Raw genomic sequence first — 22,050 nt, 5'->3', positions numbered from 1 at the left:
CATGCATCTCAGACAGATGAAGCGCCTTTTCGCCGGCATGTTCGCTTCTGCCGGTGTCCGCCAGCGCAGGGATCTGGCGGTTAGTGGCGCTGTGTGAGAGGCGCTCACTAGGCTTGCCAGGGACAGAGCTGCAGCTCCCAGGGACAGTAGGGTGACTAGCTGCCTGACGGGGACACTACGCTGACTATGCTAGGCAGCCATTGCACTACGCTGACAATGTAGCTTAGCCTGCCGCCGTGAAACTACACAAGGACCATCGCAAGCATTTGTAACAAGAGAAGGTGGCCCTGATTCAGCTTTTTGTTAGCAAAGCAAAAAAGCCAACAACTGGGCAAACCATTCTGCAGTGCAGGTTGGGCAGATGTAACATGTGCAGAGGGAGTTAAAGTTGGGACAGTTATATTGTACCTGTTGCAGGGTAAATGCTGGCTGCTTTAATTCTACACTACAATTTAGATTTCAGTATGAACACAAATCACCCAGATCTAACGCTCTCTGCACCCGTTACATCTGACCCACCTGCCGTGCAGCATGGCTCCGTGTGCTATATTTTAAGTTTAAAAATGTGGATAGTTCATTAGAATTACAATAGCTGATGGTCGTCATCCAGTAGCAATGGGTAACATTGAGCGAAAGAATATATTTCATATAACACACATATACAATCTAGGGCGATTATAGTCAGAACAATGGCCATACAGTTCTGTTTCCAGAAAATGCATTAACAATGTAAGTTTCGCCTCGTACCGGAAAGAGGTTATCATGAAAACCTGCAATGCACAGCCTACTGTCAGATATGTGCTTACAAAAATGTTACGGAACTGAATACTTCAGATCTTAAAGAATTTTGTATGTTTTAATGTAGTATCAAATAGTAATAGTAGTTAATTTATTTATAAGGCGCCACAAAGTGTCCGCAGCGCCGTACATAGCAAACAAAAAACAAATGACAAGGTAACGTACAGGGTGTGTTGATAAAATACAGTATAAATAGGGGTATAGCTGGTAGAACTAAAATCAGCATCAGTTCTGAAGCAGGTGCTGAAATTGTCGAGGAGACTGAAGATGAAGTAGAGGAAGGGAAGAACAGGGCAGGAGCACAGGTGAGGTAAAGAGGTAGGGAGAGTACGTGAGGAAGGAGGGCCCTACTCATAACAGTTAACAGACTAAAAGGAGGTGGGTGGACGAACGAAAACAATAGGATAAGTAGGTATGGATGGGAACAGATGGAGGGGTAGGGTAGGCAGGATAGGAGGAGCGAAAGAGGTTAGGAGGAGGAGGGATAGGCTAGTCGGAAGAAGTGGGTTTGGAGGGAGCGCTTGAATGAGGTAAGGAAATCAGAAAGCCTGATAGGTGGCGGGAGGTTGTTCCAGTGCAGGGGGGCAGCGCGAGAGAAGTCTTGGACACGGGAGTGGGAGGAGGTGATTAGGTGAGAGGTCAGGCGGCGGAGCGAAGAGGACGGGAGGGAGTGTGGATAGAGATCAGTGAAGAGAGGTAAGGAGCGGTGAAGGAGGAGAGAGCCTTGTAGGTGGTGGTGAGGAGTTTACAAATATGTTGTAATTATTGAAAGATACAAATTATTGAAAGATACATATTGAAAGACGCTTGACGCAAGGTTAAGTGAAATCATCTGTACACGACTTGATAAACCATCTGATATAATGAGAAAGGGACAGCGTATAAATGCCGCCTGCTGAGGATGACATGAAATCAGCAAGTGGCGATGAAACGCATTGGTTTATGGCCCTTATTCAGATCTGATCGCAAATTTGTTCTCAAAAACCATGTGCACTGCAGGTGGGGCAGATGTAACATGTGCAGAGAGAGTTAAATTTGGATGGGGGTGTGTTGAAACTGAAATCTAAATTGCAGTGTAAAAATAATGCAGCCAGTATTTACCCTGCACAGAAACAAAATCACACACACAAATCCAACTCTCTCTATACATGTTACAACTGCCCCACCTGCAGTGCACATGGTTTTGCCCATTTTGAGAACAATTAAATGAGTACTTGTGTAGTTTCATGGCACCCGATATATCAGATGCGATATCGGTCGATATATCGGATGTGATCCTATGCGATTTTTTACCTGTTCATAACCCCACTATCCACTACGCATGGAGTTTTTTCATATAGTGTGGCAAGCACAGCGAGCCACCGAGCCCGCTGTGGACTAATGGACACCCCGCGGATTAATGGACTCGCCACACTATATAAAATCAACTCCATGCATAGTAGATAGTGGGGTTATGAACTGGTAAAAAAAAAAAAAAAAAAGATTTGGATCGCATCGATATATCAGAAGATATCGCATCCGATATATCGTCCGATATCACATCCGATATATTGGGCGCCAGTACCCAAATTTGTACTGAGATCAGATCTGTATAAGGGCCTATATCTCATACATCTACTCTCTATGTGCTCTGAATACAGTCCCTGAAGAGTTACAGCAGTGTCTGCAGTGGCTGGATGACATTTCAGGCCTCTTTCGTAAATTACAATCAATTTTGATTGATTTCAGATCACTTGAGATTGATCTTAATCAATGTAGGATTTACAGGGATAAAACATTTAAAAAACGAATATGAAAAAATAAAATAAAAAAATAAACATCTGTTCATAAAATGTGTATGAACCCTGGAAGTCCAACATCAATTAAGACAATTTTAATATATGTGAAATTTAACCTTTAGTAATTATATCCCCAAGAATCCTTAGCCACCTATTGGATGGATTCTGCAGTCATTGTGATGTAAGTCAGGGCTGTCTTTTCGTATGGGCTTAATGGGCACTTGCCCAGGGGCCCCAGGTGTATAATGGCCCTATGCTGATAGCTGAGGATCCTGTCTTTCCAGGGATACCAGAATTTTGAAAATCAGCCTTGGGGAACTGGAGATATCCAACTTCAAAGCAGCAGTACACATCCGACCTATTAATTGCAATTTCCAGTCAGATTTCTCAGGTTCTCTCTGACTTAGAGTTTTTCTGAGAGTATATTCCAAAAGTTGGGACTTTCCCCTTTCTGCCGACTCTAGCGGCTTGTCTCTATCATACCCAGAGATATCAGCCTTCCAGCAGCCGGTCCCTGCTCCAAACGTCTGATGTACAGTTTTATATTTTTGTCAATGGATTGCTCTGGCTCCTGATCTCTGATCCCTAAGTCCCCAGCACCTCCTGAAAGTTGGGACTCTATGTTTGTACACTATTGAAGGCTAAGAAATCTCCACATAATGGCGGTATCTGCAGTCAAACAAGCTGCCCTTCCACCGGAACATGACGAATATTAAGCCCACTCCATTATCCAGCCCACCCCCTACCTCCCTGGAAGTCATTTACAAGGGACCCTTCATTCAGCTCAGTGCTCCCTTCCACATGTTAGTGTTCTCCCTCCCACCACCTGTGCAGTAAAGGAGTAATTAGCAGAAGTTACTGCTCCAGGTCCTACATGTTGAGTAGAAGATAGAGCACCCCCTGCCACCCGTGGGACATCACAGCTGCTGCTGATAGCACCCCCCACCCCTAGGAGGGGAGATTCACCCAGGGGCCCACACTGCTGTTAAGACGGCCCTGATGTAAGTGCATGGATTCTAGGAGGTTTTTCACCAGAGCAAAGCAGTGATTATTCTGAAGACCTCACATTATACGTACCAGTGTCAGACTGAGATCTCCCAACAGCTTCCACAAGTCCCTGACTGTGTTTAGGCCAATAAAGAGAACTACGAAAAGGCCAACAAATTTCACTCCTGTTGCTCCAGCCAAATTGACGCCGGTCAGTCCCAGCCACAACCACCAGGGGGCACTGAATGGCCTGGGAAGAAGTAAAGAATGAGAAGCTGGTAACTGCTCAGTAAAATCTTAAAAGGCCCAACCTCCGCTTACTCACCTGCTGGAGCAGGAATGGAACCGGACCATACTCAGCACGGCTCCGATAATGAAGAATATAAGGATGGGGTCTAGGAGGATGTACTGGGACAGGGTAATGCAGCCAGTGTCTGGGGGAAACAAACATCAAAATGGTCAGGGCAGAGCAACCTATGCAATGGGCATCACTGTGTTGTTGAAGGAGGGTAAAGTAATTGGGGTGGGGACAGTAGTAACTGCTCGGACTTGGAGGTGGAAAGTCTGCAGCCCCAGCAGTTATAGTGATCCATGTAAATGCTGCTGCCATCCAGACTACAACATGTGCACATGATGTCATCAGTGACATCATCACGGTTACTTTATTTAAACAATTACAGAGCTGCAATAATTAATCAGTATTGGCTGAAAGCACATTAGCATTAGTCAATAGTATTTATTAACCATCTTTTGTTGACTGCATTCAAAGATTACACTATCTGCGACTTCTCCATTTTTAATCGCAATAGTAAGACTCATCTTCCTGCTATCGCTGCTCTGCCAATCCGGAGGCCTGGAAATGATCTCACCATCAATATAGATGGCCTTTACTGATAGGACAGGCTGTGAGTGTGTCACGCCTGCTATATCTTAGAAGCCATACTCGTCACACTTTGTTCTGATCAAATGAAGAGTTCAGTATATTTTTCTGCTGGCCATAACATTAACCTATCAGTAAGGTCCAAGTGCATGTCAACACTGGTGAAATGTCAACCCGCTAACAGTGTCGACAATTGTTGGAGCAGCTGTTTCTGAATATTCCTTGAGAATTAAAAAAATAAATAAGGTTTCTTAAAGCACACAAACCCAGAATTGCCTTACTACCTCTTTGGTAGCCAACTTAAGTCCAACTTTAGACTTAAGTAGTGGCAACCACATAGGCAAGACCTATACGTGAGATACATCCTTAGATGTAGAGAACCAGCTGTTCAGGTCAACAGCTACATAATTAAAAAGTTAAAAAGTCTTTAAGCCCTTAGTAATCTTTTCCGTATTGTCTAGAAGAGAATACAGGACTTGTTATATGGGCACTCTGCCTCTATTCCTCTAAACTCGTATTCCTCACTGCGTTATAAAGGGATTTTTGTAAGAACTTACCGTTCGAATCCCTTTCTCTGATATGGTCCTGGTGACACAGCTCAACACTGGGGATGTAGGAGGGTCCGAAGGAGCCAGGCACCTATCCTAAAGTTTTAGAGGGTAGGCTCCTCCCCTACTGCATCCCTGGACTCCAGTTCAATCTTTCAAAGCCACTGGAATACATTAACTCAGTACAAACGCCTGCACATATTATATGCACATTTTATAACAGAAAACTGTTAATTTTTAACCATTTTAACATGAACATCATGAAACTTCTGGCATACTTACTGAGCGTAAGGGAGGGATCGCTGTGTCACCAGGACCATATCAGAGAAAGGGATTCGAACGGTAAGTTCTTACAAAAATCCCTTTTTCTCTTTCAATGGTCCTGGTGACACAGCTCAACACTGGGACGTTCCAGAGCCGGTCCTTTGGGAGGGTACGCTCAGGTCTGCAGCTCTCAGCACTGCTCGCCCGAATGATGCGTCCTCCGACGCGAACTCATGGAATCTATAGAATTTGGCAAATGTGTGAACAGATGACCAAGTGGCAGCTCTGCAAACCTGCTCAGCTCTGGCCCCATGTCGAACCGCCCAAGAGGTGGCAACTGACCTGGTGGTATGCGCATTTATTTTGGCCGGTACTGGTCTACCCACTTTGGTGTATGCAAAGGCTATCACAGACCGCAACCACCTAGCAATAGTCTGCTTAGATGCAGGCCAACCAATTTTGTGTACGTCATACAATACCAACAATGTGTCAGTCTTCCTGACACTCTTCACTCTGTCCACATATATGCGTAAGGCACGCACAACATCCAAAGTTCTCAACTTGTCCCTTTTCTTAGAACCCTCTGGAGGTTGAAACACAGGTAGAACTATCTCCTGATTTAAATGGAAGGTAGATACCACCTTCGGTAAAAACTGAGGCACTGTTCTTAAAACAGCCCTGTCATCATGAAAAATTAAGAAGGGAGATTTACATGACAAGGCTCCCAACTCTGAAACTCTTTTAGCAGATGCTACTGCTAACAAAAACACTAGCTTCCACGTGAGAAACTTAAAGTCAGCCGACCTTAAAGGTTCAAAAGGTGCCTTTTGAAGGCATTCCAAAACCAGTGATAGATCCCAAGGTGCTACTGGTTGCTTGTATGGAGGTTTCAACCTGGATACTCCTTGTAAAAAGGTTTGAATTTCCGGCAAAATGGCTATCTTTTTCTGGAAATAGATGGACAAGGCCGAAATCTGCACCTTCAGTGACTGAAGGCTTAGGCCCGATGAAAAACCATCTTGTAAGAATTCCATCATTCTTGATAGCTTAAAATGAGATGTATGAGCCTTTCTTCTCTCACACCATCGAATGTAAGTTTTCCAGACTCTATAATAATTTGCCGAAGATACAGCTTTTCTGGCTTTTATCATCGTCTGTACTACTGCCTCAGAAAAACCTTTTCTTTTCAAAATGGTGGTTTCAATAGCCAGGCCGTCAAAATCAATCGATCTGAATCCAGGTGATTGAATGGGCCTTGTCTTAGAAGGTCTGGTCTCAGAGGTAGACGCCATGAGTCCACAGACAACCTCTGAAGCCTCGAGTACCAGGACCTCCTTGGCCAATCTGGGGCCACTAAGATCACTGGAACCTTCTGCCCCTGTATTTTCTTCAGAAGTCTCGGTAACATTGGTACTGGTGGGAATGCATAAAGGAGATCTCCCTGCCAGTGAATAGTCATGGCATCCACAGCCTCCGCTAGTGGATCCCTTGTTCTGGCATAGAACCTGGGCACTTGACGGTTGACTCTGGATGCCATCAGGTCCACATCCGGAGTTCCCCACATCGAAGTGATTTGGTGAAACACCTGAGGGTGTAAGCTCCATTCCCCTTCCTTGAGCTCCTCCCTGCTCAGGAAGTCGGCTTCTATATTCTCTATTCCTGGAATGAATATAGCCGATACAGCTGGGACATTCTGTTCCGCCCATAGGAAGATTCTGGACACCTCCCACATGGCCAATCTGCTGCGTGTACCTCCCTGGTGATTCAGATACGCCACAGCTGTGGCATTGTCGGTCTGAATCCTCAAAGGGAGGTTCTGTAACCTGTCTCCCGCCAAGGAAATCACTTTCCAGACAGCTCTCAGCTCCAAGATGTTGATTGGTAACGCTGATTCCTCTGCCGTCCACAGGCCCTGAAGCCTGAGATCCAGGACTATTGCCCCCCAGCCCCTGAGACTGGCGTCGGTAGTTACTATCAACCAGTCCCAGGTCTGTAATGACCGACCCCACTGAAGGGAATCTACTTCTGTCCACCATTTCAAGGATTCTCGGGTGTCCGAAGACAGCACTATCATCTCGGATTTCATGGTCAAAGTGTTTCCTGACCAGGCTGACAAAATGTTCCATTGGAACCTCCGAGAGTGGAACCTGGCAAATTGAAGCGTCTCGAATGACGCCACCATCTTCCCCAGGAGCTTGAGGCACCTCCATACTGAAATGCTCTGAGCCCTGAGAATCTCCTGGACTAGGGTGACCAGATCCCTGGCCTTTACCTCCGGGAGGAATACCCGATGAAGATGGGTGTCCAGTATGACTCCCAAGAATTGGAGCCTTTGTGACGGTACCAACTGAGATTTTTGCAAATTTAAAATCCAGCCGTGAGCCTGCAAAAAACTGATGGCCTCTGCCAAGTGACTCTGCAGCATGGCTGCTGACTCTGCTTTGAACAGGAGATCGTCCAAATAGGGTATTACTGTGATTCCCCTGAGCCTCAGCACCGCCGCCATTACTGACATTATCTTTGTGAATACCCTTGGCGCGGTTGCTAGCCCAAAGGGTAACGCCCGGAATTGTAAATGCAGGTCTCCTATGGCAAACCTCAACAAGGTCTGATGCTCCGGGTGTATAGGAACGTGCAAATATGCGTCCTGGACATCCATGGACGCCAAAAATTCTCCCTGGTCCAGACTCAGGAGTACTGACCGTAGGGACTCCATTTTGAAATGGTCTACCCATAAATGAACATTTAGGGACTTCAAATTTAGTATTGGTCTGAAAGACCCGTCTGGTTTGGGCACCAGGAACAGCGTGGAGTAAAAGCCTTTCTTCCACTCTGCCCTGGGGACTGGTGTAACCACCCCTTTTTCCAAAAGGGAGTGAGCTGCTCTCACAAGAGCTGTACGAAGCCGTGCCTCCTTTGGTAAGGATGTGGGGATGAACCTCTTCGGAGGCGGCCCTCTGCAAGGGATTTTGTAACCCTGTGTTATAATATCTAACACCCAGGCATCCTGGCCTAGAGAAGCCCAAGCGTCCCTGAAGAGTGTGAGACGCCCCCCCACTTTTGTCACTGTCGGGCGAAGCCCCTGACAGTCATGCAGAGGGTTTATCCTCTCCCTTTGTGGCAGGCTTCTTGTGAAAAGAGCCAAATTTTGACTTTTGTGTCTTGCCTCTAGAGGACTGAAACCTTCCCCTGAAAGACTGTCCTCGAAAGGACGCACCACCTCTAGGGGAGGGCCGAAAGGACGGCTTAAAAGCAGAAAATCTGGACGTCTGCTTTGCTGAGGAGGCCGGCAGGAATGTACTTTTGCCGCCCGTGGCCTGCTTTATAATCTCCTCTAATTCGGTACCAAAAAGTACCTTTCCTTTGAAGGCTAATGTTTCCAGAGCCTTCTTGGACTCATTGTCTGCTTCCCAGGCTTTAAGCCAAAGCACTCTCCTGGCATTAATGGAGACTGTGGACACTCTGGTTGCCATTTTAATAGCTTCCTCCTCTGCTTCCACTGCATATTCTGCAGCTGCCTTAATCTTTTCTGCAAGCAGTAACGCACCAGGGTCAGCCTGCAGCATGGTGCATAATTCACCAGCCCACTCTATCATGGCCTTAGAGACCCAGGCTGAAGCAATAAGGGGCCGTAAGGTAAACCCCACCCCTTCAAAGATAGCCTTGAGGTTACCCTCCAGCTTTTTATCCACAGAATCTTTGAAAGCTGCACCGCCCTGTACTGGTAATACAGTAGCCTTGGACAAACGTGCCACTGAAGCGTCCACAACTGGGACCTTTTCCCAGAGCTCCGCATGAGACTCTGGCATGGGGTACAGACTAAGGAATCGCTTAGGCATCTGTAGCCTCTTATCAGGAGTTTTCCAAGCCCCTTCTAACAATTCCTGTAACCCCTCATCTGAAGGAAAAGTAACAGCCTCCTTCCGCTGTCGCTTAAAAACACCTTTAACAGGAGTCTTATCCTCCACAGACAGCTTTAAAGCCTGCTTCACAGCTACAATGAGATCCTCTATACCAGCAGCAGAGTTCTCTTCCACATCATCACCCTGATCCCAGGGGATGTCAGTATACTCTCCTTCCTCCTCATCTACCACAGTAGTTAAAGCATAAGACCTTCTAGGGGTCCCTGCCACATCATCCATTTTGTCCAGCATTTCACTGAACCTGTTGATCCCTTTAGCAGTATCCTGCATCACCTGAATCAGCGCAGGATCTGCCTGGGTAAGAGGCAAGGAGCCAGACGACTGCTGAGATGATGGCATAGGTCTCTGTGATTCTACCAGCCCATCACTCTGCCTGTCCAAAAGCTGCACCAAAGCGTTAACTGACCTGCCTAGGGCCCTGGCCCACGCAGGTTCCATCTGCTCTGCCCTATGGGGTTCACTGCCCATGGGTCTCACATCAGCGCAAGTAATACATAAGCCCCCCTTGGCCATCTGCTCAGGGACAAACTTTTGTGTGCAAACATTGCACGCGCTCAGTGCACTAAGGGCTCCCTCCCCCAAAACCACAGCCTGATGCTCAGACATGATGCAAGTGATAAATGTATATCTATCAGTATACACAGTGCAAACAATGTACAAGCGTTTATACAGAGGCAATGCACCCAATCACTTATCTGTCTGTTGGTTTCAACTGCGGGGAAGCGATGCCCAGGAAATCCAAGTCACTCTGCCAGGATCAGTAAGCCAGCTCAGCTCCGCTGCAAGCGTTCTGAAAGGCGCCAAAGTCAGAGTGAAGGAAGAGACCACAGGTCCCTGCTGCTGCGGGGTCCGTGACCTTTTGGCGCCAACCACCCCCAGCCAGCCGCTCCTCAGGTAGGATTTCCTAGTTCCAGTGTCTCCCCCTCAAATGGGGATCACTTGGAACATGCCTGTCACAACGCTGCTGTCCTCTCATCTAGGAGCTCAGCGTGTAAGCTCCGCATAAAATGGCCGCCGCCATCACGGAGCGCCTGTCCCCCATGATCCCCACCTAAATGTGGAGCCGGTTTCAGGGTACTCCGGAGCCCAGGCAGCCTTTTAGAAAAGGCTATAAGCGCTGCACAGGGAGACCAGACAGTGTCTCCCCTGTGCACAGTGAGCTGACAGGACGCGCTTCTGTCAGCTCCTGCTGCGCTAGCAGTGTGAGGATTCACTATGAGAATCCTCACACTGTGCCTACCTAGCTAGGGTAAAAGTTAATAAAACAATAAAAATCCCCTAACTACTCTAATTCTTCGGCTGCTCCTGCAGCCCTTTAGAATAGCACCCACTCCAGTGGGCACCTAACACGAACTGGAGAGTCCAGGGATGCAGTAGGGGAGGAGCCTACCCTCTAAAACTTTAGGATAGGTGCCTGGCTCCTTCGGACCCTCCTACATCCCCAGTGTTGAGCTGTGTCACCAGGACCATTGAAAGAGAAATATACATTTATAGGCACAAATCCAGCAAATACATTAATAATCAGTACAACCTGCAAATAGTAACCTGAGGATAGAGGTTTCCTTACCCAATAGAACCAGCAGAGACGCGAGCAGAGCACCCGCTAGTGATCTGGACAGCTGGTGAACGATGAGGAAAACAAACGGAGGGAGCCAGGAGCCCAGGAAAGCGCAGAACTAGGAGCAGAGACAATGTGTTACCTAATGTTCTTACGCAAAACCTATGAAACACAGCAGGGAACTATAACCAATGAGAGGAGGACGTTATAAAGCATGTAACTAGCTGGCTGGTTTATAAAGTGTGGCGAGCGCAGCAGCCACCGAGCCCGAAGTGTTGCGAGCTCCTCGAGGGGACGCAGAATACATGTAAAGTAATCCGCGTCCCCTCGCCACACTTCGGGTTCGATATATAAAATCGACTTCACTATGCAGAATAGCCCACTACAAATAGCTTAGTGGGCGCCCTGTAAATACACAAGTACCTCTTTATTTTTCCATGACAGAAATCTGTCACAGTGGGAGGGTCTAAAACTCAATCAGATGATATGAACATTTACAAAGGAGCCTACTTCAAGGAGGGAGAGGATCAGTGATAGTTAGGGCATAAGAGTGGAGGAAGTAGTGCATAGGAGGTGGGGGGGGGGGGGTGGAAGAGAGACAGAATATGTAGACACACAGTAGAAGAGCATCCTGACAAGAGGACACTTACAGTCAATATACATTGGGTCGACCACTGATTGCCAACATGGCTTAAATCGACAGCTGAAACAGGTTGACATGCTTAAGGTCGACAATGGCTAGGTCAACAGTGAAAAGGTCGACATAGGTCTGTCACTTATTTTTGAGTCGACAGCCGGTATTTCATGCCCTACCATCCACTAGCGTGTGGCGGGAGAACAGAACAGTGTGCAGATTGCAGTGAGCGAGCCATGCGATGGGGACGTGGAGCACCCATACGGTGTCCATGCGGACCATGAACTTATTCGGCACAAAGAAAAAAAATTTAAAAACCCACGTCGACCTATTTCAGGTGTTGATCGGAGCCATGTCGACCTTCGGTGGTCGATCCAGTGACCCATACGGGACAAGAGAACACTGCACAATTATTACTAGCATTCCTCTACAGCATATTATCAGTCTCACCCCTCTCATGCCCAGGTAATAGTGGCTCTCATACTCCTGTCCAGGCTTCAGAAAGGAGAAGGATCCATTGTAGCCGGTGAGGTGACCGGCAAATCCAATCAGCATCTAGAGAGAAAGATTCAGGACACATTACGCAGCAGCAGTGGTGGTTATAAACGGGTTGGAGAGGGTTGAGTGCCTTCAGCGTAATAAGGTTGAGTGCCTTCAGCGTAATAATGGGGCCCATACATCTACAGATCGATTGTCAGATTGGTCTGGTTGGAACAAAAACCTGGTAATATCTGAATGAGTTTTCCAGCATTTCAAAGCAAATGGTCAAATCATTTGCTCTCATCCATTACCAGGTATTTGTTCCAACCAGCCCAATCTGACAATCGATCTGTAGATGTATGGCTGGCTTTACTTTGTAACAAATACAGATATAAATAATGGCACTAGCGCCAATCTGCAATGATCTATGAGCTGCACAGTCACACAATAGGGTCGATTCTATTCAGCGGTGTGCATGGTGCCAGGAGATAAAATCCTGGAATGATTCAAATCAACGCATTGTTATGTCGGAGAATGCCAGTACTCACAGGTGCATAGCACAGCAACCAATCAGATTCTCCTTATCCTTTATCTAGCACCATCTCATCTAGAGGATAAAAATTAGAATCCGATTGGTTGCTATGGGCAACATTTCTCACTTCTAAAAACTCACTCTAGTAAATTTAACCCTCAGTGTTCATTCTAATACCCTGCATCTTGTATAACCCCTGCAGTTCCTCTTTCCTACCTGGGGGTGTCACTCTCTGCTTAGGTGCTTCTAGGACACTCGTGTCTGTATCGCAGTGCTGAGTGTGCTAGAAGCTTCACAGCAGACCCCCCAGGTAGAAAATAACAACTGTATAGATATTGAAAAATGCTATAATAAGTACCATCTCTTATACACCACAGATATGACTTTAGTGGTGCAGGAATGACGCTATTTGCAGCGGATATCTAATGGTCACCGCTGTTAACAGTCGTACATGGAGGAGAGGATTATACAGAAGGCATCTTTATTATCTTACCTTGCCTAACGGAGGGTGAACATCAAAGAAAAACGTCCGGTTTATGTAATAGCTTCCCATCTTTCCAAAATGAGTCTCATCCCAGCTGCAAGAGAATATATAGACCACACATATGAGACGATAATGGGGGTAGGTTCTATTCTCCGGTGCAAACACAGAAATGAGGCACAGGGTATGAAAGGGGATTTAACTAGAACACAGGTTCTGCAAGTCGGTCCTCAGGACCACACAGTGCATGTTTTGAAGGTGTCATCACAGAATCACAAGTGAAATAATTAGCTCCACCTGTGGATCTTTTAAAACGTGGCAGTGAGTAATGAATGCACCTGTCGGGTGACCTGAAAACCGTGAACTGTGTGGGGTCCTGAGGACCGAGTTTGAAAACCTCTGATCTAGAACAATAGGCTCTACTGCCTCTCCTCTACCAAATAATGCCCCAGTCACATCATCACTAGACCCTCACCACACTCTCTGTACCCTATACCCTGTAACTGTGCCCTGTCCCCCCGTACCACACTATATGTTCCCTATAACCCGTCACTGGGCCCTAATTCCCATGTACCAAGCCGTATGCCATCTATACTCCGTCACTGGATCCTTACCCCCATCTTCTACCACACTCTATACTCCCTATACCCCGTCACTGGGCCCTTATTTCCATGTACCACACTCTCGGCTCTCTATACCCCATCACTGGGCCCTTATTTCCATGTACCACACTCTCGCTCCCTATACCCCATCACTGGGCCCTTATTTCCATGTACCACACTCTCGCTCCCTATACCCCATCACTGGGCCCTTATTTCCATGTACCACACTCTCGGCTCCCTATACCCCATCACTGGGCCTTTACCCCATGTAGCACACTCTATGACCCCTATACCCTGTCACTGGGCCCTTATCCTCATGTAGTACACTCTGTGCCCCCTATACCCTGTCACTGGGCACTTACCCCCCATGTACCACACTGTATGCCCTCTATTCTCTGTCACTGGGTCCTTGCCCCACACTCTCTGCCCCCTATACCCCGTCCTCGGGTCCTCACCACACATGGGGCGGCTCAGCCAGGCGGTAGAAGCGGCTGAGGAGGGATAACAGAGTCACTGCCGCCAGCACAGCCCAGGCCCCCTTCTCCCTCTCCCACTTAGGGTCCCCCGGTGGCCGCTTATCCTCAGCCATGCTAGTGAGGCCGCAGCGGCATCCTACTCGTCACCATGGAGACGGCACAGACCTCAGCACTGGAGGCCGGAGTCTCCTCTAACTTCCTGTCTCCTTCACAAGAGACATTTTGCTGAAGCTTCCTGTACTGTCCCCGTGTTTTTGTTCTCTCCGGGAACATGGCGGCTGGTGGGAGGGAGCACGGAACTGGCCCCTCCCACCTCCAACATGGCGGCGCTGGGGAAGGTAGGTAGAGCGATGGAGTTGCAGCTTTCTGATTGGTTATTTCTTTTTAGCTTCAGGGTCACATGACGTCACCTCGGAGCGGCTACTGTGGCCAGGGAAGGGTTAATACATACTTGCTTACCTGACCCTCACCATGACGGAGAAAATGCTCTGTTCCTGGACTTCCTTGGTAATGTAGGATTAACATCACCAGTGTGGGGAGCTAAGTAATTGATAAGAAAGTTGTTTCACCACAGGTGATGGCAATCCTACATTACCAGGGAAGTCCAGGTACAGAGCATTTTTCCCTCATTGAGAGGGTCAGGTAAGCAAGTATGGGTTAATACCTAGAGGAGATCACACTCAAACCCGGAGCGACCACAGATCATGCATACCGCCCAACATGATCCCCTCCAGGAGGGACACAATGCTCTGCTCTTGGACTTTCCTCTTAATGTATGATTACCATCATCTGTGTTGAACAGGTAAATTACTAAGAAAGGTGTTTCAACACAGGTGATGACAATTATAAATTAAGCGGTAAGTGCAGGAGCAGAGCAATGTGTCCCTCCTGGAGAGGGTCATCATGTTGGGAGATATGCGATGGTCTATGCCTCATGCTACCATCGATGGTGGCCACCATCAGCAGCTCTGTCCTGTCTGATTTCTGTTTGTGTGTGCAGCATTCTATTCATGGCTAAACCATCAATTTGTATTTTTTCAATGATATCAAACATTGACCATCAATCCTGTTCTCCTCGCAAATGGGCATGGCCTCACATCACATCGATGTCTGTGTGGCGGCCTGTTTATTAATACATGGAAGCACAAATACAAATCACTCCTTATCTACGCATATCGCGCCAGATGCCAGGACATCATCAGAGTCTATGGTAAAGTTGACGTAAATGGGCCTTTTACATAGTCCCCAAGATGGCAAACAGATGACAGATAGTGTATAGATCTGGGGTAGCAAACTCCAGTCCTCGAGAGCTACCAACAGTTAATGTTTTCCAGATCTCCTCACAGAATCACAAGTGAAGTAATTAGCTCCACCTGTAATGAGCTAGTAATGGGTGCGCCTGTGCAGCAGCTAGGTTGTCTGGAAAATGTGAACTGTTGGTAGCACTCGAGGACTGGAGTTGGCTACCAATGGTATCAACAGTCTGTGCCATACAGACCGTGCCATAGAGACCGATGGTGTAATGGTTAGCATTACTGCCTCACAGCACTGAGGTCATGGGTTCAATACCCACCATGGCCCTAACTGTGCAGAGTTTGTATAGTTTTCCCGTGTTTGCATGGGTTTACTCCATACTTGCCTACCTGACCCTCTCCATGAGGGAGAAAATGCTCTGTTCCTGGACTTCCCTGGTAATGTATGATTGCCATCACATGTGGGGAGCTAGGTAAAGGTGTTTCACCACAGGTGCTGGCAATCATACATTACCAGGGAAGTCCAGGAGCAGAGCATTTTCTCCCGCATGGAGAGGGTCAGGTAGGCAAGTATGGGGTACTCCGGTTTCCTCCCATAATCCAAAAATATACTGGTAGGCTAATTGGCTTCCAACAAAAATTAACCCTAGAATGTCTGTGTGTGCATGTACATGTGGGAATATAGATTGTAAGCTCCACTGGGGAAGGGACTGTTGTGAATGTTGAACTATACCTGGGGTAGCCAACCCTGGTCCTCGAGAGCTACCAACAGTGCATGTTTTGCAGGTCTCCTCACATAATCACAAGTGAGCTAATTAGCTCCATCTGTGTATCTTTTAAAATGTGTCAGTGATTAATGAGTGCAGCTGTGCAGCAGCTAGGTTGTCTGGAAAATGTGAACTGTTGGTAGCTCTCGAGGGCTAGGGTTGGCTACCACTGAACTATACTCTGTAAAGTGCGGCGTAATATGTAAGCGCTATATAAGAAATGTAATAAATAAATACAGACTGTGCTATTCAGACTGTGCCATATGGACCATGCAATACAGACTGTGCAATAAAGTCTTTACCATACAGACTGCGCCATATGGACTGGGCAATAAAGACTTTACCATACAGACTGCGCAATAAAGACTTTGCCATACAGACCGCGCTATACAGACTGTAACTAACGGACTGTGCAATGTAGACACTGCCTATAGACTATGCAATACAGACTGTGTCGTATGGACTATGCAGTACGGAATGTGCAGGTTGGCTACACATGGTATCCTCAGGGATAGGGCAGTACAGCACAGCAGTTGAGACTATTGCAGCTGGGATCCTTGGCACCGCACTCTCTCACTAATCTCTCCCACATGCCGGAGTAAAGTCTGGTGGGTGGATCTCAGGCTGCGCACAGATTGGTCAGTGTCTCTGTCTGAGCTGTAGTAATGGCATCTGCAGAGAAGGTGAGGAGTCCCAGGCCCAGCTGATCCATGTAGGGACAGACAGGTAGATAATGCAGGCATTACACCTGTGCAGCTGCTTCCAGTCATCCCTCTGTTCTCCTTCTCTTTCAGCCTCTCTTGTTTGGATACTGGCGGAGCTCTTGCTCATGGAGAGTCCGGATAGGTGAGTTACACGTCTCTCCATAATACGTAATGAGCCCCGGGGCCACAGACTGCACACTGTGTATCCTGTCTCTCTATCTACACAGCATTGGCTCTGAAAAACATTGAATATGACCAACAGCCCATCAATCTGACGAAAGACGGCGGGGAGCAGGTGAGTGGTGCCCATGGGGCTGCAGCAGACCCTCAGGGAACGTTCGGCTGATCCCTATTCTCTCTGCCTCCAGCTGACTGCTGAGTACAAGAAGGTGAACCCAATGCAGCAAGTGCCAGCGCTGAGGATCGATGGCGTCACTCTGACGCAATCGGTGAGCATCGTATCTTAATGCCATCGGACGGCGAGGAGCCACAGGACATCGCTCAGGGTCACAGATTATATAATCTGCACGATATCTTGGGGTCTATAGCAGGGTAACCCCAACTTTCTCCCAGTAAGAGGGTGACCCTATGAATGGGGTGCACATGTCATACAGATTGTGTAGGTCACCGGCCAGGGGACACGCATTGGATCGACCACAGAAGATCGACACCGAAAATAGATTGACGTGGCTAAGTTCGACATGGTTGGAAGAGCGACGCAAGCATTATGTAGACAATGGGAAGGTCGACAGTCAAATTGTCAGCATGAGTTTTTCACGTTTTTTTGTCTCAAATGTTGACATAGTCGACATGGACACCGTCAAAGTGTACCATGTCTCCTCCCTGCGCTCGGCACACTGTTCTATTCTCCCACCACGCCATAGTGGATGGTAGGACAAGAAATACCGCCCGTCAGCACATGTCGGCTTAAAAAGAAAAGGGAAAAAAAACATGTTGACCTTTTGACTATTGACTTTCCCGTTGTCGACCTAATGCTTGTGTCGACCTTCCAACTCTGTCTACTTAGCCATGTCGATCTAAGCCCTGTCGACCACTTTCAGTGGTGCACCCAATGCATGTCGACCTGATTAGGGTGGACTTAATGACAGTCTCCCCACCAGCCGGCCCTTCTCCTGTGTCTGCTCTTCTGTCCTTAGTCCAAGTCACTGATTAATCCCAGGGTCAGAAGTCGCAGCGGTGTCCCGTGCACATTATTATCCAATGCCAAATATACAGGAGACACAGTCACTAGGTCTACAGCAACTAGATCGACACGACTGAAGGTCGACATGGTGTTAGGTCGACAGGGTCATTAGGTCAACATGGAGAAGGTCGACATGGGGTTTTTCCTACCATCCACTAGGGCATGGTGTGGGAATATAATAGTGTCCGAAGCGATGCACTTTTTTAGTGACCATGTCAACATTCTGGACAAAGAAACCCCTAAAACCCCATGTCGACCTTTTCACTGTCGACCTAATGACCATGTCAACCTAACCCTGTGTCAGCCTTCATGCATTTCAACCTTGTGGTGTCGACCGAATGCTTGTCTACCTAGTTGGCGTCTCTCCAATGATCCATACCCGTATAAACTTTATAGAAATAATGGGAGATAATTCTAAAAACTGAGAGATAAAGTACCAACCAATCAACGCCTGTCATTTTTCTGACACCACCTGTAACATGGTTAGTAGCCAATTGTCTGGTACTTTATCTCTCTCCATGTTATCGCTGTCCTAGGATTAGTTCATCTGTCCTGCAGCAGGTAACTTGGCAGATAGCAGCTGACTGGTTTATACTTTATCTCTCTCCAAGCATTGATAAATCTCTCTCCCAAGGTGTCCGGACTCATGATAGATTGACTCTAGGTTGACAGTCGTAAGGCCGACCACTATTGGTCGACAGATAAAAGGTTGACAGGACCAAAAGGTCAACATGGAAAAGGTTGATATGAGTTATTTTTTTAAATTGAGCTATGTGCCAACAGGCGGTATTTCATGCCCTACCATCCACTACGGCGTGGTGGGAGAATAAAAGTGTGCCGAGTGCAGCGTAGCAACATGCCCAAAGCATGGCGAGTGTAGCAAGCCACACGGTACACTCAGACGGTGTCCATATACCAACCTATGTCGACATAGACACACAATACCATGAAAAACTCATGTCTACCTTTTTACGTCGACTTTTTGACCCTGTCTACCTTATTACTGTAGACCTAGACATTGTAGATCTAATATACCATAACCCTCTCCCAATATTCTGTACACCAGCTGCACGCTGGCGGCACACGTTCGGTGCGATTTGGTTTCTCAATGTAAATGACAATGATAAAAACGGGCAGCACAGGACAGGTGCCCCTGTACCAGGGAGATCATTATACTGTCACATTGGAAATGAAGGTTGCCGCCCTCAGATCTGTATTTGCCATGCAGGGCTGGCGCTGTCCGCTTGGTATATGATCTGCCAATTCCATTCTGTCCTACAGCTTGCCATCATCGAATACCTGGAAGAGACCCGCCCCAACCCCCCACTGCTCCCAAAGGACCCCGTCCAGAGAGCACAGTGCCGGATCATCAGTGAGCAGATTGCCTCGGGCATCCAGCCGGTGCAGGTTAGTACAGAGGCAGAGACTTACCTCCCAGTTCTGCCACCCCGGGCTTATTGTCACCTCGGTCTTTACAGAACCTGTCAGTGCTGCAGAGAGTCGGAGAGAAACAGCTGGAGTGGGCACAGCACTGTATCACAAGAGGGTTCCAAGGTGAGAAGCAGGACTGGGGGCCACAGGGGCCCAGCTACAGCTGGTATACCAGCTAGAGGGTTAACAGAGGTCTGACCACTAGGAGCGTCAGTTCTTAAGGTGCCCACACACTAGAAGGATCTGCGATCGTAAGATGTGCGCATAAATTAGCCTTGAAATCTTTTGTCCATCCTGGATAAAAGATTTCAGGCAAGCGCACATCTTTACCAAAGATTTTTCTAAGATCCCGTGTGCGTTCCTATGGATCTTTTGTTAAATCTTCTGATCTTTCGTGCAGCACGTAAGATCAGAAGATTCAGCTAAAGATCCACGGGAACGCGCATCGGACCGATATCGGTCGATTTTCGACCGATTATCAGTAAACATTGGATGATATATCGGCCGATTTATCGGAAATCGGCCCAAAAATCGTTCTAGTGTGTGGGCACCTTTAGGTTTATGTAAATCTAGCATCAGGTGGAAGGTGAAGTAGGAAGGTCACACACACACTGGGGGATCTGACTCACACATGCTTACACACTGGGGGGGGGGGGGGGGGGGGTCTCACACACACACTACCCTGGGGTCTCATACACACTGGGGGAGGGGTCTCACACATGCATGCTTACACACACTGGGGGAGTCTCACACACACTTACACACACTATGGGGTCTCTCTCTCTCACACACACACACACACTGGGGGATCTGACTCACACATGCTTACACACTGGGGGGGGGGGGGGGGTCTCACACACACACTACCCTGGGGTCTCATACACACTGGGGGAGGGGTCTCACACATGCATGCTTACACACACTGGGGGAGTCTTACACACACTATGGGGTCTCTCTCACTCACACACACACACACACACTGGGGGAGTCTCACACACGCACATTTACACACACTATGGGGCCTCACACACACGGATGCTTACACACTATGGGGTCTCTCTCTCTCACACACACACACACTGCTGCAGAGCCCAGAGAAAATACCATCAATTCCTCCTAAAATCCTTTTGGGAAAAACCAGCACACCATTGAATACACCTGAATGTCTTCACTGTATATGCCCAAACGGCTGTAATGTTACAGAATGTTGTCCTCGCTGGCAATATATACATTATGCTTCTATACACGGTTTATATTCTTCGGGACACATCAAGGGCCACAGGCTTAACCGTGGGTAGTGGAGTGGGAGAGAGACCTCAAGAGCACCCAAGAGGTTAAACTTCTTGCTGCCTCCCAGCAGCCAGACTCCTCCCCTCCTCTACCCCACATATGTTCAGAATGTGTTTCTGTATGGTGTTTCTCTTCTTTCTCTCTTGTCTCCTGCCTTGGCTTGTTAAAAACTGAGGTGCCTGGCCTGGAGGCAGGGTAGAAGAGGAGCCTGGCTGCTCTACTACCCACTGTTAAGCCTGTGGCCCCTGACATGCTCGAAGAAAGATTTACCAGGTAAGACAAATTTTGTTATTTACACTGCTGAGTTAAAATGGTTTAAGTAACATTCCAGCTGTGTTGGCTATGTACTATGTTACTGACCTGCTCTCTTCTAATTCCAGCACTGGAGCTCCAGCTGAAGGACACAGCCGGCCGGTACTGTGTGGGGGACGAGGTAGGGATCATATTATTTTGCCGAAGGGGGGATAAAGGGTCGGGGTGTACATTGTGGTAGCCATAGACTAATCATCTGGCTACAGCAATCGCATTAGAGCATTATTCATTGGCAGGTACTCTATAACCTTGGTACAAAATCCATTTGTCATTGACCCCCCCTCAGCATAGAGTGACCCTGGGTGTCATAATCAGCACCTTCCATCCTTTCTCCTCCAGGTGACAATGGCTGATGCGTGCCTGGTTCCACAGGTGTTCAACGCCAACAGGTGAGACACTGCCCGGTTAGTAACACGTCTGGCGCCTTCACACATACAGTCCCCCATGGTGTCTTCACCCGCACACACCAGTCACATGCTCCACAGTGTCATACACGTGTCTCCTATATCTTTGGGCATGGCCAACGCGTGCCAAAGTTACCAAGCTCCCAGTTCATCTACATGGCTTTGTCAGAGTATCACATATGTACAAAGGTTGGATCAGCATTTCCAACCCCTATACTCACACTCTGTACATTACTCACCTTGATCTCTGCCCCACTCTGCGGCAGCTTCACACCGTGTTTAGTGGGGATCAGAGTTCCTCACCATGTGATCCCCACTTAAATGTTACCCCCATTCTGCTGTAGCTGGCACCTGATGTTGTCATCCATGTCCGCTCTTATTGTAGGTTTAAGGTGGACATTACCCCATACCCCACAATCTCCAGGATCAACCAGTCTCTGTGCCAGCTGGAGGCATTTCAGGTGAGCCACCCCAGCCGGCAGCCAGATACTCCCCCGGACTTCAGAGCGTGAGGTCCCAGAACAGCTGGCGCCCCGAGACTGGAATCTCACCACGGATGATGGACAGCTTCTCACTTATGTGCCTTTATATTAGAAATATGTCAGCATGAGAGAATAAAGATTTTAGTGATGGAGTGTTTGCGTTATGTATATGTGGCAGGGTCCGCACTTATGAAGCATTCTGTGTGAGCACACCCGTTGCCCATGGGGTACTAGAACCTGGTACCCCAAAGTTGCTAAACCA

The 22,050-nt window shown here is 47.8% G+C and overlaps 2 protein-coding genes across 4 annotated transcripts in view; one reads left to right on the top strand and one right to left on the bottom strand.

The window, feature by feature from the left end:
- The window catches only part of POMT2 (protein O-mannosyltransferase 2), a 42,653-nt gene extending 28,405 nt beyond the window's left edge, over window positions 1–14,248 (bottom strand). The window contains exons 1-6 of one of the 2 annotated variants that reach the window (XM_083166432.1): window positions 14,107–14,248; window positions 12,876–12,960; window positions 11,821–11,925; window positions 10,746–10,854; window positions 3,889–3,997; window positions 3,654–3,813 (exon numbers count right to left, since the gene is read on the bottom strand). In XM_083166432.1, the coding sequence (XP_083022558.1) occupies window positions 3,654–3,813; window positions 3,889–3,997; window positions 10,746–10,854; window positions 11,821–11,925; window positions 12,876–12,935 (543 nt within the window). In that variant the 5' untranslated portion in view covers window positions 12,936–12,960; window positions 14,107–14,248. Of the gene's footprint in view, window positions 1–3,653; window positions 3,814–3,888; window positions 3,998–10,745; window positions 10,855–11,820; window positions 11,926–12,875; window positions 12,961–13,920 lie in introns of both variants that reach the window. The other variant, XM_083166431.1, reaches the window with a different exon arrangement.
- Window positions 14,173–21,941, top strand: GSTZ1 (glutathione S-transferase zeta 1). 2 transcript variants are annotated; one of them, XM_083166436.1, is made up of 9 exons: window positions 14,173–14,279; window positions 16,756–16,807; window positions 16,893–16,960; window positions 17,034–17,114; window positions 19,151–19,276; window positions 19,348–19,423; window positions 20,971–21,023; window positions 21,242–21,291; window positions 21,692–21,941. In XM_083166436.1, exons 1-9 carry the CDS (start codon window positions 14,262–14,264, stop codon window positions 21,816–21,818), a joined length of 651 nt encoding a protein of 216 aa, XP_083022562.1. In that variant the 5' UTR covers window positions 14,173–14,261; the 3' UTR covers window positions 21,819–21,941. The 2 variants fall into 2 exon arrangements, with proteins under 2 accessions (XP_083022562.1, XP_083022561.1); XM_083166435.1 differs by lacking the exon at window positions 14,173–14,279 and adding an exon at window positions 16,548–16,644.
- Window positions 21,942–22,050: the final 109 nt, after the last annotated feature.

Source organism: Crinia signifera, chromosome 12 (genome assembly GCF_055691185.1).
Source record: "Crinia signifera chromosome 12, ASM5569118v1, whole genome shotgun sequence".
NCBI lineage: Eukaryota > Metazoa > Chordata > Amphibia > Anura > Myobatrachidae > Crinia > Crinia signifera.
Note: the sequence above shows the minus strand (reverse complement) of the source record. Positions and strands in the feature narration are given on the sequence as shown.

Bases quoted from the DNA above. Each gene is read 5' to 3' on its own strand.
- GSTZ1 (XM_083166436.1), top strand. The intron at 16,808-16,892 runs GTGAGTTACACG...CTATCTACACAG, and splicing joins CTCATGGAGAGTCCGGATAG to CATTGGCTCTGAAAAACATT. The intron at 21,024-21,241 runs GTAGGGATCATA...TTTCTCCTCCAG, and splicing joins GGTACTGTGTGGGGGACGAG to GTGACAATGGCTGATGCGTG.